This window comes from Corythoichthys intestinalis, chromosome 22, assembly GCF_030265065.1.
Source record: "Corythoichthys intestinalis isolate RoL2023-P3 chromosome 22, ASM3026506v1, whole genome shotgun sequence".
Classification (NCBI taxonomy): domain Eukaryota; kingdom Metazoa; phylum Chordata; class Actinopteri; order Syngnathiformes; family Syngnathidae; genus Corythoichthys; species Corythoichthys intestinalis.
Window position 1 is genome coordinate 18,359,102 of NC_080416.1, and position 12,373 is coordinate 18,371,474.

The 12,373-nt window shown below is 41.3% G+C and overlaps 2 protein-coding genes across 2 annotated transcripts in view; both read left to right on the forward strand.

Annotated features, from left to right (window-relative positions):
• The first annotated feature begins 1,271 nt into the window (after positions 1-1,271).
• On the forward strand, positions 1,272-9,104 carry srd5a1 (steroid-5-alpha-reductase, alpha polypeptide 1 (3-oxo-5 alpha-steroid delta 4-dehydrogenase alpha 1)). The gene is made up of 5 exons (XM_057828055.1): positions 1,272-1,986; positions 2,284-2,450; positions 5,634-5,735; positions 5,884-6,034; positions 6,115-9,104. Exons 1-5 carry the CDS (start codon positions 1,676-1,678, stop codon positions 6,179-6,181), a joined length of 798 nt encoding a protein of 265 aa, XP_057684038.1. The 5' UTR covers positions 1,272-1,675; the 3' UTR covers positions 6,182-9,104.
• Positions 9,105-9,588: 484 nt separating this feature from the next.
• Positions 9,589-12,373, forward strand: part of tent4a (terminal nucleotidyltransferase 4A) — a 31,871-nt gene continuing 29,086 nt past the window's right edge. The window contains exon 1 of the mRNA XM_057828341.1: positions 9,589-10,563. Coding sequence (XP_057684324.1) covers positions 9,845-10,563 — 719 coding nt within the window. The 5' untranslated portion in view covers positions 9,589-9,844. The remainder of the gene's footprint in view (positions 10,564-12,373) is intronic.

Sequence of the window (12,373 nt, forward strand, 5' to 3'; positions counted from 1 at the left end):
TCATTTGAGAACTCTTCGTGCTTTATACAAGCAGAAATGGTCCCCCACCCCAGCGTGAAAGGTATTAATTATATGTATATTGTGATACTTCAATGGGATTCACATGCAATTCTACTCACTTCTGAGAAGTGGACAAAAAGCCTCATTTGGAATATGTGGCAGGAAAAATGGGCACGAAACAGGCAGCGGGAAGCCTTTTTCAACTTTTTCCTGAGTGTATTCGAAGATATATTTTTGGTTAATTGTGTCTAGAGCTTAAAAGAAAAGGAAATAAGAAAAATCTGCCTACTAATCAGGAAATCGTGTTCCAGATGGAATCAGAGAAAATCCCAAATCTGACGTTTTATGTCTTCCGTCCTGGATACTGTTGCCATATGTATCAAAAGTCCAATAGCATGTCATGTTGTACTATGCTATAAATGTTTACACTGTTAATCTACAACTTTTCATATACGCAACATCCCTGACCAGTCCTCACCTTGTCCTGCTCTGGTCCTTCTCATTTCTTTTTACGTGTATTTATTTCCTCTATTCCTTTATTTTGTTATCGTTTCCCTTCCATTTGCTTTCAAAACAACCCATCTTTGTAAAACTGTGACTTGACTTGACCGACGGTATGAATGAGCGATGAGAAACACTTCTAACTGCACATGACACACAAACATGTACATGAACAAAAAAAAATGGGAAAATTGTTAAGAAAATGTTATTGAAATTGCTCAGTGAAGTTCCTGTCCGAAAAAAAAAAATAATAAAGATGTTGGTAACTCTTTGGTGCAGATTTTATGTATTTCTTTGATTTACTTCACTACTTATTTTATTTTCCTGTGTATTGCTTTACTTAAAACATGAATATATTCAATGGTATGAATGAACTTTTTTTTTTTTTTTTCTAAAATCTAGTTTTCTGCCATTGATGGTGCTAGACGTCCAATCCAATTTCACTGTGGAGGACTGCCATCAATCATTCGATCGCGGATTGGATTGGACGTCTAGCGCCGTCAATGGCAGCGAAACATGATCACTCAATGCCAGCCATCAGTTCAAACTTAAGTGCTGTAATTTTATTTGTCACTGTCAATGGCAGTAAACGAGTTAAAGCCCCAATCATCGGTTTTACTGTGCTAGCTGCTTTAACTTCAATGTGCCATCAGATGTCGCTGTTGTTCCATTACGATTTCGCCTGGACAAACTACACAACACACTGACATCGTATATTTTCAAACAGGACTGGTGTGTTTACTACGCATGCGCGTGGGCGTGTGCTACTTCCGTATTCCTTTTAAATGACCTCAGCTTCTGCATTCATAAGGGCTTTGCCATAATTAACTTTCTCTCTTCTCGGATACACAGTGACGTGCGTTTGATAATTGAGGCAATGAATCATAGACATGCGTTTTATGATATTGTAGTGGGGAAACGTTACGTAAAAAGTCACTTTAGTTAGACAGTACGTTGTGTAAAATAAGTCCATGTGACACCGCGCGGTTTGATTGGCTGAGGAACTGAAAAACCATGTGTTCATGTGATGTGATTGGTTAATTTCATAACATCGTTTTATCGTATGGCTGAATGGTAAAATGTAGTACCTGTGTAGTTTGGTACAAGAAAATTACGGATTTTTCTCTATTACTATTTTATCTTTCTACTTTTATGTGACCAACACGCCGCCAAAATGGATAGTCTTCTTTCGGCCTTATTTTCTTCTCCGGAGGAAGAGCTGTACGTCTTGGACTGCATGGCTTACTTCATGATTTTAATGGCAGTTTGCACATTTGTTTCTTTGCTTTTTAACGACGTGCCGTATGGACGGTACGCTTCGAGTACATACGGATTCCCGGTGAACGCCAAGCTGGCCTGGTTTGTCCAGGAGCTGCCCGCTTTCCTGCTGCCCGTCTGTTTGCTAATGTGGGCATCATCAGCGAGGAGCTCGCATCTTGCGAATCAGCTGCTCATTGCAATGTTTTTGTGCCACTATACACAAAGGTGGGTAAATGCTTAGATTTGTCATTGTTTAGATAGGCAGCAAAGTACTCAAGAGTGGTCAAAATTACATTGAGCCCCCGAGTTTTATCAACTCACCAGTGTTTGCTGAAAAACTCACCTACTTGCTGTTTTTATAATCTGACCAAAGACATTACTCTTAAAAGTGTATAACTCTGGTGAAATCTAGCACTCTGTCTTTGTCAATTGCCACCGAATATAGAATATGTACATTACAGCACTGTATGTCCGAGTGTTACTTTGGTGCTTTGTTTTTGACCTTTGCTTATTCTGTTCCAGATCACTTATTTATCCATTTTTAATCCGAGGAGGTAAACCGACACCATTCCTGCCCTTTTTCCTGGCTCTTGTTTTCTGCATGTACAATGGCTTCATGCAGATCAGATATCTGAGCCACTATGCAGAGTACCCTGCAGACTGGGTGATGCATCCATGCTTCATTGCAGGTAGGTACCAGTTTTCAGATCTTTAGGGGGGGAGTGGAGCTTTTCCAATACAGTTGTATAATCTTACTGCAATGAGAGGAATTCTTTTAACAATGTGTATTCATTGTTTGCATGGTGGACAATTACATTTCCCATTATAACACATTATTCTGCTGCATTTATACTACACTATACCATACTATATACAGTGGGGCAAATAAGTATTTCGTCAACCACTAATTGTGCAAGCTCTCCTACTTGAACATATTAGAGAGGCCTATAATTGTCAACATTCGTAAACCTCAACCATGAGAGACAGAATGTGGGGGGAAAAAAACAGAAAATCATATTGTTTGATTTTTAAATAATTTATTTGCATATCATGGTGGAAAATAAGTATTTGGTCAATACTAAAAGTTCATCTTAATACATTGTTATGTACCCTTTGTTGGCAATAACGGAGGCCAAACATTTTTGTAACTCTTCACAAGCTTTTCACACACAGTTGCTGGTATTTTTGCCCATTCCTCCATGCAGATCTCCTCTAGAGCAGTTATATTTTGGGGGTGTCGTTGGGCAACATGGTCTTTCAACTACCTCCACAGATTTTCTATGGGGTTGAGATCTGGAGACTGGCTAGGCCACTCCAGGACCTTGAAATGCTTGTTGCTGTGCTGTGCTGTGTTCAAACCGAGTAGCCAGGCCTCCCTGAATGTTGACCTCAGTTCATTGTCTCCGTTTCTTAAGAATTATGTCAAAAATCTAGGGGTCCAATTTGATGCTGATTTTAAATTTGAGAAGCAGATTTCTTGTGTTGTTCGGGACTGTTTTTATCAGCTTCGCCAGATTGCTAAGGTGAAATCTATTGTTTCACGCTCTGATATGGAAAAATTGATTCATGCTTTTGTCACAACTCGGCTGGATTACGGTAATTCTTTGTATGCAGGTGTCGGTCAGGCGGCACTGGCCCGTCTGCAACTTGTACAAAACTCTGCTGCTCGACTCCTAACTAGAACCCGCAGGCGTGAACATATCACCCCAATTTTAGCATCTCTTCACTGGCTCCCGGTACATTACCGAATACATTTTAAAATATTATTATTTGTTTTTAAATGTTTGAATAATCTTGCGCCGCCATATTTGTCAGAACTGCTTCAGCCTTACAGTCCAACCAGAACCCTCAGATCAGCTGACCACCTGCTTCTAGTAGTCCCAAGATCAAGGCTGAAGCTTAGGGGTGACTGTGCATTTGCGGTGATGGCGCCCAGGTTGTGGAACCAATTACCACTTACTATTAGACAGGCCCCCTCACTTACGGATTTTAAATCACATCTTAAAACATTTTATTTTTCTTCAGCTTTTAATGTGCAATGACAGTTTATGACCTCGTCTTTTATTTATTTTATTTTATGTGTTTGTTTTATCTTTCAAAGTTGACTTATTTTGCTGTGTTTTGCTATGTAAAGCACTTTGGTCTCCTTGGCGGATTTTTAAATGTGCTATACAAATAAAGTTGATTGATTGATTGATTGCTTCTTACGAAAGCACTCCTTTTTTGCCTGGGCTGTATGTTTGGGATCATTGTCATGCTGAAAGACCCAGCCAAGTCTCATCTTCAATGCCCTTTCTGATGGAAGGAGATTTTCACTCAAAATCTCTCGATACATGGCCCCATTCATTCTTTCCTTTACACAGATCAGTCGTCCTGGTCCCTTTGCAGAAAAAACAGCCTCAAAGCATGATGTTTCCACCCCCTTGCTTCACAGTGGGTATGGTGCAATTCAGTATTCTTTTTCCTCCAAACACGAGAACCTGTGTTTCTACCAAAAAGTTCTATTTTGATTTCATCTGACCATAACACATTCTCCCAGTCCTCTTCTGGATCATCCAAATGCTCTCTAGCAAACAGCAGACGGGCCTGGACGTGTACAGGGATTTGAGTCCCTGGCGGCGCTTTGTGTTACTGATAGTAACCTTTGTTACTGTGGTCCCAGCTCTCTGTAGGTCATTCACTAGGTCCCCATGTGTGGTTCTGGGAGTTTTGCTCACCGTTCTTGTTATCATTTTGACGCCACGGGGTGAGGAGGGAGTTGAATGTCTGTGTTGCCCAACGACACACCCAAAACATCACTGCTCTAGAGGAGATCTGCAGGGAGAAATGGGCCAAAATACCATCAACAGTGTGTGAAAAGCTTGTGAAGAGTTACAGAAAACGTATGGCCTCCGTCATTGCCAACAAAGGGTCCATAACAAAGTATTGAGATGAACTTTTGGTATTGACAGAATACTTATTTTCCACCATGATTTGCAAATAAATTCTTTAAAAATCAAACAATGTGATTTTGTTTTTTTTTTGTTTTTTCCCACATTCTGTCTCTCATGGTTGAGGTTTACCAATGTTGACAATTATAGGCCTCTCTAATATTTTCAAGTGGGAGAATGTGAACAATTAGTGGTTGACTAAATACTGATTTGCCCCACTGTATATAGTATAGTATAGTATAGTATAGTATAGTATAGTATAGTATAGTATAAATGCAGCAGAATAATGTGCTATAATGGGAAATATAATTGTTACTTATTTGCGCCACTGTATATATACTGTGTGTATATATATATATATATATATATATATATATATATAATATACACACATTTTATACATACTCTCCATAGCACATATAGCAATATACAAAGTTTCGTCCTTTTTTCGTTTTTCTACTTCTGGGTTATCCTCTTGCCGTCGTGCTGCAGGATTTTGCTGTTGTGTTGCGTGATTTTGCTGTTGTGCTGCAAGCGTTTTGCATTCATGCTGCGAGCCATTTGCTGTCGTGCTGCAAGCCATTTGCTGTCGTGTTGTGGCAATTGGGATTCGTGCTTTTTTTTTCATTTTGCAATCGCGCTTTAGGATTGGGGATCGTGTTGTGGCAGTTTGCATTTATGCTTTTTCCTTTTGCAAAGCGTTTGCAATTGGGGCTCATGCTTTTTTTCTATTTGCAAAGTGTTTGGACTTTGCATTTCGCCGGACACCTCTCGGCCACCGTACACATTATTATAGTGTCATTATTACAGTAGCTCATAGTCCTACATTTGAACTTAAACCAGCTACTTCCCTGCTTTGTAGCTGTCATATAACAATAAAAATGTAACATGAAGTGAATGTCTACATTATCAATGTTTAATGTTGGGTTGATTTGATTGCAGGTTGTGCGTTGTGGTTGTTTGGCTGGCTGACGAATTTGCACTCTGACCACATCCTCAGGAATCTGAGGAGGCCTGGAGAGAGCGGATATAAGATCCCCAGAGGTAAAATTCTACTGGCATGCGACAACAGCTATGCATCTGTTACTTTCAAGTCCTCTTGAAGGAGACATGCTGCACAATTTTCTTCAATTTTAAACCGTTCCCATGTGTCTTATTAACTATGACATGCTTTTGTCAAAATACCCCACAGGTGGCATGTTTGAGTACGTTTCTGGAGCCAACTTCTTCGGGGAGATAACTGAGTGGGCGGGCTTTGCGCTGGCGGGCCAATCTGTTCACAGCACAGCTTTTGCCATCTTCACCGTCGTGGTCCTTAGCAGCAGGGCTTTTGCGCACCACAAGTAAGAAGATAAACACAGTTGTGGGGTGCCGTTGCTTCAGGCAATATGATAAGACCACCTTATATGCTTGCTTTTTCCAGATGGTACCTTGGTAAATTCGAAGACTACCCGAAAGACAGGAAGGCATTGATCCCTTTTTTGATTTAGAAAATGCCCCTATACAATAAGTCCTGATTTTTCATGGAATATATGTTCAAGACCCAACGGCAATATAGAAGGACTCCTGAAATGACAGTTACAACAATCAACATTTAAACCTACCAAACATACAAATCTTCTGTTATGGACTTTTTTCTATATATGTACAGTTTTATTTTTTATTTTTGGATTGTTTAACGGACTACTACAAACATTTTTGGAGACATGTTGCATGAACCAAGGCGGAAACCAATGAACTTAGCATTAAAGTACATTTCTATACATCTTTCATTTGCCAACCACTTTATGTGCATTACACTTCTGCCATCTATGAGACCCGAATGGAACTTTACCCAATGCATTTCATCACGGTCCAAGGCTCTTTTTTTTTTTTTTATAACCTCAGAACCCTTCCTGAGGAAGACAGACACTATTTTTCTGCTAAATTGCCTCACTAAGATGGACATAGACAGTCATGTACAGGAACCTTGCGTTTTTGGCGTCATTGGCACTGAAACATTATCATTCACTGTCAGCCTGAAAACGATGAGTAAGGAACCATCAATTCATCTCAAGACATTTTTTGTTCAGACCTCGTCACCGTGCAAGAATAAAAAAGACGAAATGTAACCCAACCTCTGGCCTGTAACCGTAGCATGCCTGTCCGTCCTTGGCTCCTGCGCCACAAATGGAGCCCGAACGGGGGGGCTCCTTCAATAACTCAGCCGTGCCTGAAATGTTCCTGCGTCGTAGTTGACGCTGACAATCGTGGATGTTTTATGAGATGCTGCGGCTAAGTAAAGGGGAAAGTTAGGCTTGCACATAAATGGCAAGATAGTGGTGACTAATGCAGATGAAAAGCACAGCTGGAGTTGCATTCTTCATTTATACGAAACCCTAAAAGTGACCTTTTGGGTGGCGGCAGGAGGCGAGTGAAGTGTAAACTGAAGCTTGAGCTTCCACAGTGTGCCTGCAGCAAATGCCATCTGCATTTTTATCTCTAAATCTTCACTCGTGTTAATAGAGGACAAATATTTCAGGCCACTATGCAAGCTAAGGTGCACATACTGGGTTTTACCATCTCACTTGTCAAGGCACAGCAGGATAATCTTTAGAGATGTTCAATAATCTTAGGTGACCTTGATCAAAAAACAGGAAAAGTACGCTAAATTATGGGTTCATGTTTTTATGTATTGTTTTAATGCAATTTGAAATAAATGTGCTATACCATTTATACACATGGACTGAATTGTCAAGTGTTATGCAGAGAAAGTATTGTGAAATCTGCTTCATGTCACTGTCAATTACACTACAGTAGGTCTTATTGCGTGGCGAAAAGAGGGAGATTTATTCTCGCAATCATGTGGTTTGTGGTTTGACGCCAAATGCAGTATTCATACTTCTACACACCGCATTGCCTACAGGATTGAAAGGGAGCAAATGAGTCCATTTAACATGCATGGCAGAAAGAGAGGGGGTGTAACAGATGCTCAATCTCCTGGCGAGGCTTTTTATTATTTGTTGAGCTTCTGTCACAGTTGCTTAATGAGGTTTGGACTAGGGAAAAAACAAAGAATCAAGTCTCTTATTTCTCCTGTTAACGTTGATAGGATTTGTCTTTCCATCCGTTTTCTGTAACACTTGTACTCATTTGGGTCACTGGTCACATTTTGGACTGGTCACCAGTCAATCACAGAGAAGAAATAGATAATTTAGAGCTCAGTGTCAAACATTATTGCATCATTTATGTGGCAAGAAAACAATGTCTATATTTTGGCATATTTGTTTTTATGACTGATCGTGCTCCAACATGAAATCACATTTCGTAGAACTATGCAGCTGCAATGTTATTAACTCATTTAGTGCCAAAGATGCGTTTTTATGTCTTTCATGTTTTTTTGTGGAAATGAGTGTTAAGAATGTCTCTGGCGGTTCTACTATGAATTTCGAGTTTTTTTAACGTGATTATACTTTGGTTTAATACAGACCGCAGAGCATGTTTGGCCTAATTAGCATGCTGTAAACTCGAGACAAACCGCAAAAATCAGTTGTCACTATCTGCACGGTTAGGTCTCTCCTCGAAGCTGCTCCCCTGTGTTGCGGCTGTCAGATGTGGTCTAACCCGTACGACGTGGGGAAATCCCACTATGACAATAAGGCAAAGAAGAAATCTATTGCCACTATCTGCTTGTGCAGTACCGGTTAGTCCTCTACCTGAAGCTGCGTGTGTCAGTTGTCGTCCAACCCGTACGACATGGGAAGCCCCACAGATGACAGCAAGGCAAAGAATCCTTGCAAACCACACACAGCGAACGACTTGTAGCCTGCTGCTGTTGACACCCACTTACGCTTAGATAGAGCTAAAGATACTGTATGAGAAAGGAAGCATCTTTTCGCATAGTAGGACTGAGCAGCTGTGTGCATGCCTGCGAGTGTTGGGATACGGCCACATATTCTATCTGACACATAGTTTGCTCTTGGGCCTTTTTTTGGCTAGACTGTGTTATGATACACGTGAGCGGCCAGGGTCGGGGGTTAGGTGTTATGCAAGAGACTTCTTCCTACAGTCCCCCCTCTATCATGTACATTATACTCAGTCTCGTCTCATCATACAGTCGAGGTGTAAAACGATACAGGCTGCAAGATGGCTCTTACAGTGATGTTGTGATGCGTGACAGCACCTGCTGTTTCAAAGCAGCTACATCGAAGGATGATCATTTCAGTATTTCCCTTTATATTCAATGGGCGGCCTCAAGTGTACGTGAGCAGCATATAAAGAGGGCGGGATTATGACCCGTATAAGTATTTCATATTCCATCAACATTCATGATGTGTATTGGTGAGTTATGTTTTGCTGGAAATTTGCCAATGTACTGTTCTAGATTTGGAGCCTTTTCCTTTTAGTAGGAAAAGAGCAGCAGGTTTTTGCAAACAAAATACTGATATATAATAAATGGAATATAAAAAGGTTTGCATTTGGTCAATGGTATGCTAAAATAAAGTCTTGTGCAACCAATGGAATTTTTATTTGGGATGTTTTAAATACAGTACGTTTACTTAAAAAATCAATGCATCAGAATTTAGTAATGCAAATGTATTACTATATTTACTATTATTAAAATATAAAGCTATTTTTAATGGGTTCTTTTATACAAGTAACAATATGCTAAAGGGATGCAATTATGTGTGACCGTTGCAAATTCGTTACCATATTAAAAGTAAATAGAAAATGTAGTATAAAAGACCACGTATTTAAAATGATGTGCTATATAACATCAATCGTAATGCAATTGAGAGGAAGCGGAAATTAAACGATTTAAAAGTAATAAAATTCAAATTTGGTTGCAGTTCCCCATTCAGCCTCAAGAGGGCATTCATAGGAGTGGGCGCAGTAGTCGTTGAATAAGGATCCCCTTTTCAACGCGCATGCGCGAAGATTTGAAGAGAATACGCCATATTGAATCCCAATAGAAATCAGCGAGCGTTTTCCCGTGATCTAGCGGTGTAGCAGGGACTACTTTGTCAATGGTCCTAACTCGGTTTTACGCTTAATTTTCGTGCACCCCGGACAGCGTTGGGTCATCTCTCGGGACGGCGGCTTAGCGCGCGGCATCAAGACGGACTCGCTGGCGTTCTACCCAACACGGGGGGGTCACCGGAGAACCAAGTTGAATGGATCCGAGGGTAGCTTGGATTCAGCCCGAACAGAAAGGACCGGCGAACGCCTTATGGATGCACGTCTGGGAAACCTCTCAGGGAGTACGGACGCTCGCCGCCCAGCATGTCCACAACCAGTGCGTCAATTACGCCGCGCTGGACGTGTTGAAAAATGCCGTGGTGTCGAGCAAGAGCCTGGGCAGCAGCGGCGGCGGAGGCGGCGGCCATCACAGCATCACGAACAGCGGTGGCGGCGGCGGCTCGGCTTGTGTGAACGACGCCGCGATATCATCCCTCGGCATGGCGCTGTCCAACTTTTTTACCCCGGCCTCATCCGATGCTGGTGAAGGGAAGGCAGTTCCCACCAAGCCTGGCCCTGTCGCTTCCTCGCTTGAATCCCGGGCGGCGGACAGTCCCCCCTCCACGGCAGGGAATAAAAACGTCGGGCCGCTATTTGCTCTGGGTGACAACACTGACAACAACCGGTACCACCAACATCTCCTGCATCACAGCAGTCACATTTTAAATTTGCAGCAGCTGTGCGCTAAAAATCACCAGGTGGCCCCTTCTATACCTGTGAACCCCCCTCACCACCACCACCCCGGCCGGAGGAAAAGTGACAATAAGGCCAGCACTTACGGGGTCAATTACTTGCTTTCAAATTGCACTAACGGCAACGACGCGAGCACTTGGACGCCCTGGAAGACGCGAAACTACACCCCGGGGGTCCTCGGGTGAGTTCGACACTTGTTCGGGGTTTTACGTTAAAAACCTGGGCAGGTATACTCCCGCTCTAGTTTAATAGGCCTGCACGCAGCCAGAGTAGCGTAAGGCATGTTCTTGAATAGCATCAGCGGCTAACCCGGCCCACTCTTCCTAACGTGATGTAATATGTTACATCAAGAAATATTGTTTTGAGATTTACGCAACGATATAAAAAATGTATGGACTTACCTCGTTAACTTTAAAAGTTTAAATAAGTTCTGGAAAAAGCACAATCACAGCTTGGTTTTATGTGTGTTTCATTAATTATCAAGAAAAATATATTCGTCTTGTAAACGTTTAAAATATAGTCTTAGTTTTAAGTAAAGAATGACAATGAACGAAAACGTGCTGTTATATGGGCTTGTGCTCTGTTTGTAACTTGGCCTGCACAATACAGTGATCCCTCGTTTTTCACTGCGGTCAAGCCACCCTCCACTCGTTAAAACGAAGTCAAGCTAGCCGCCCCTCATTTGGATCATTGTTTGCATTGTGTGCATTACGGTAATGCAACGCGCTGGCCTCCGAATGGTGCAACTTGCTGGATTCATAATGGAACGCGCTGCATTGCCCAGTTTTGCTGTCATTTCGCCTGATTTCAAAAATTAATTTGAAAAAATCTGGCTGAACCGTCCCGGGATATCAGCCAGATTTTTTTAATCAATTTTTGAAATCAGGCGAATTGACAGCAAAAATGGGCAATTTTCAAAGTACTTTTACTTTGAAATGATACATCAGAATTTTATCAGAGTACTTTAGTTCGACTATTGGGGTAGTATAGTATACCTCAGAAGTGGAACCGTCTCGGGATATCAGCCAGATTTTTTTTTATTAATTTTTGAAATCAGGCGAAATGACAGTCAAAATGGGCAATTTTCAAAGTACTTTTATTTTGAAATGATACATCAGAATTTTATCAGAGTACTTTAGTTCGAGTCTTGGGGTAGTCTAGTATACCTCAGAAGTGGAACCGTCTCGGGATATCAGCCAGATTTTTTTTAATGAATTTTTGAAATCAGGCGTAATGACAGCCAAAATGGGCAATTTTCAGAGTACTTTTATTTTGAAATGATACATCAGAATTTTATCAGAGTACTTTAGTTCGAGTCTTGAGGTAGTGTAGTGTACCTCAGAAGTGGAACCGTCCCGGGATATCAGCCAGATTTTTTTAAATTAATTTTTGAAATCAGGCGAAATGACAGCAAAACTGGGCAATGCAGCGCGTTCCATTATGAATCCAGCAAGTTGCACCATTCGGAAGCCAGCGCGTTGCATTACCGTTATGCACACAATGCAAACAATGATCCAAATGAGGGGCGGCTAGCTTGACTTCGTTTTAACGAGTGGAGGGTGGCTTGACCACAGTCGTTTTTCGCGATTAATGGGGACCAGAACCCGCCACGACAAGTGAAAAACCGCTAGGTGGCGCCCCACCACCCTACCCCAATTTTTTTATTTATTTATTTTGTGTGTGTGTGTGTGTTCAATGTATTTATTAAGATTTAGCATTGGAAAAAGAGCCATATAAGACATGTTTTTCCACTTTTTTGCCAAAAGTGTAATTATAAAAAAGAATATGTATACATTGATAAATGTTTTTTAATAGAGGTGTTTGAAGTTTCCGATTCTTAGATTATTCACGATCCCGCCGTGGAAGATTTGAGAACGATTTCCAAACATCCAAATTCCGATGATTGACAAATGTCAAGGAAAGCGGAACTAAAACACAGTCAGCGCGGCCTTCGGGATTCAATGAGGAACGGACCGAGAGTAAACATCATG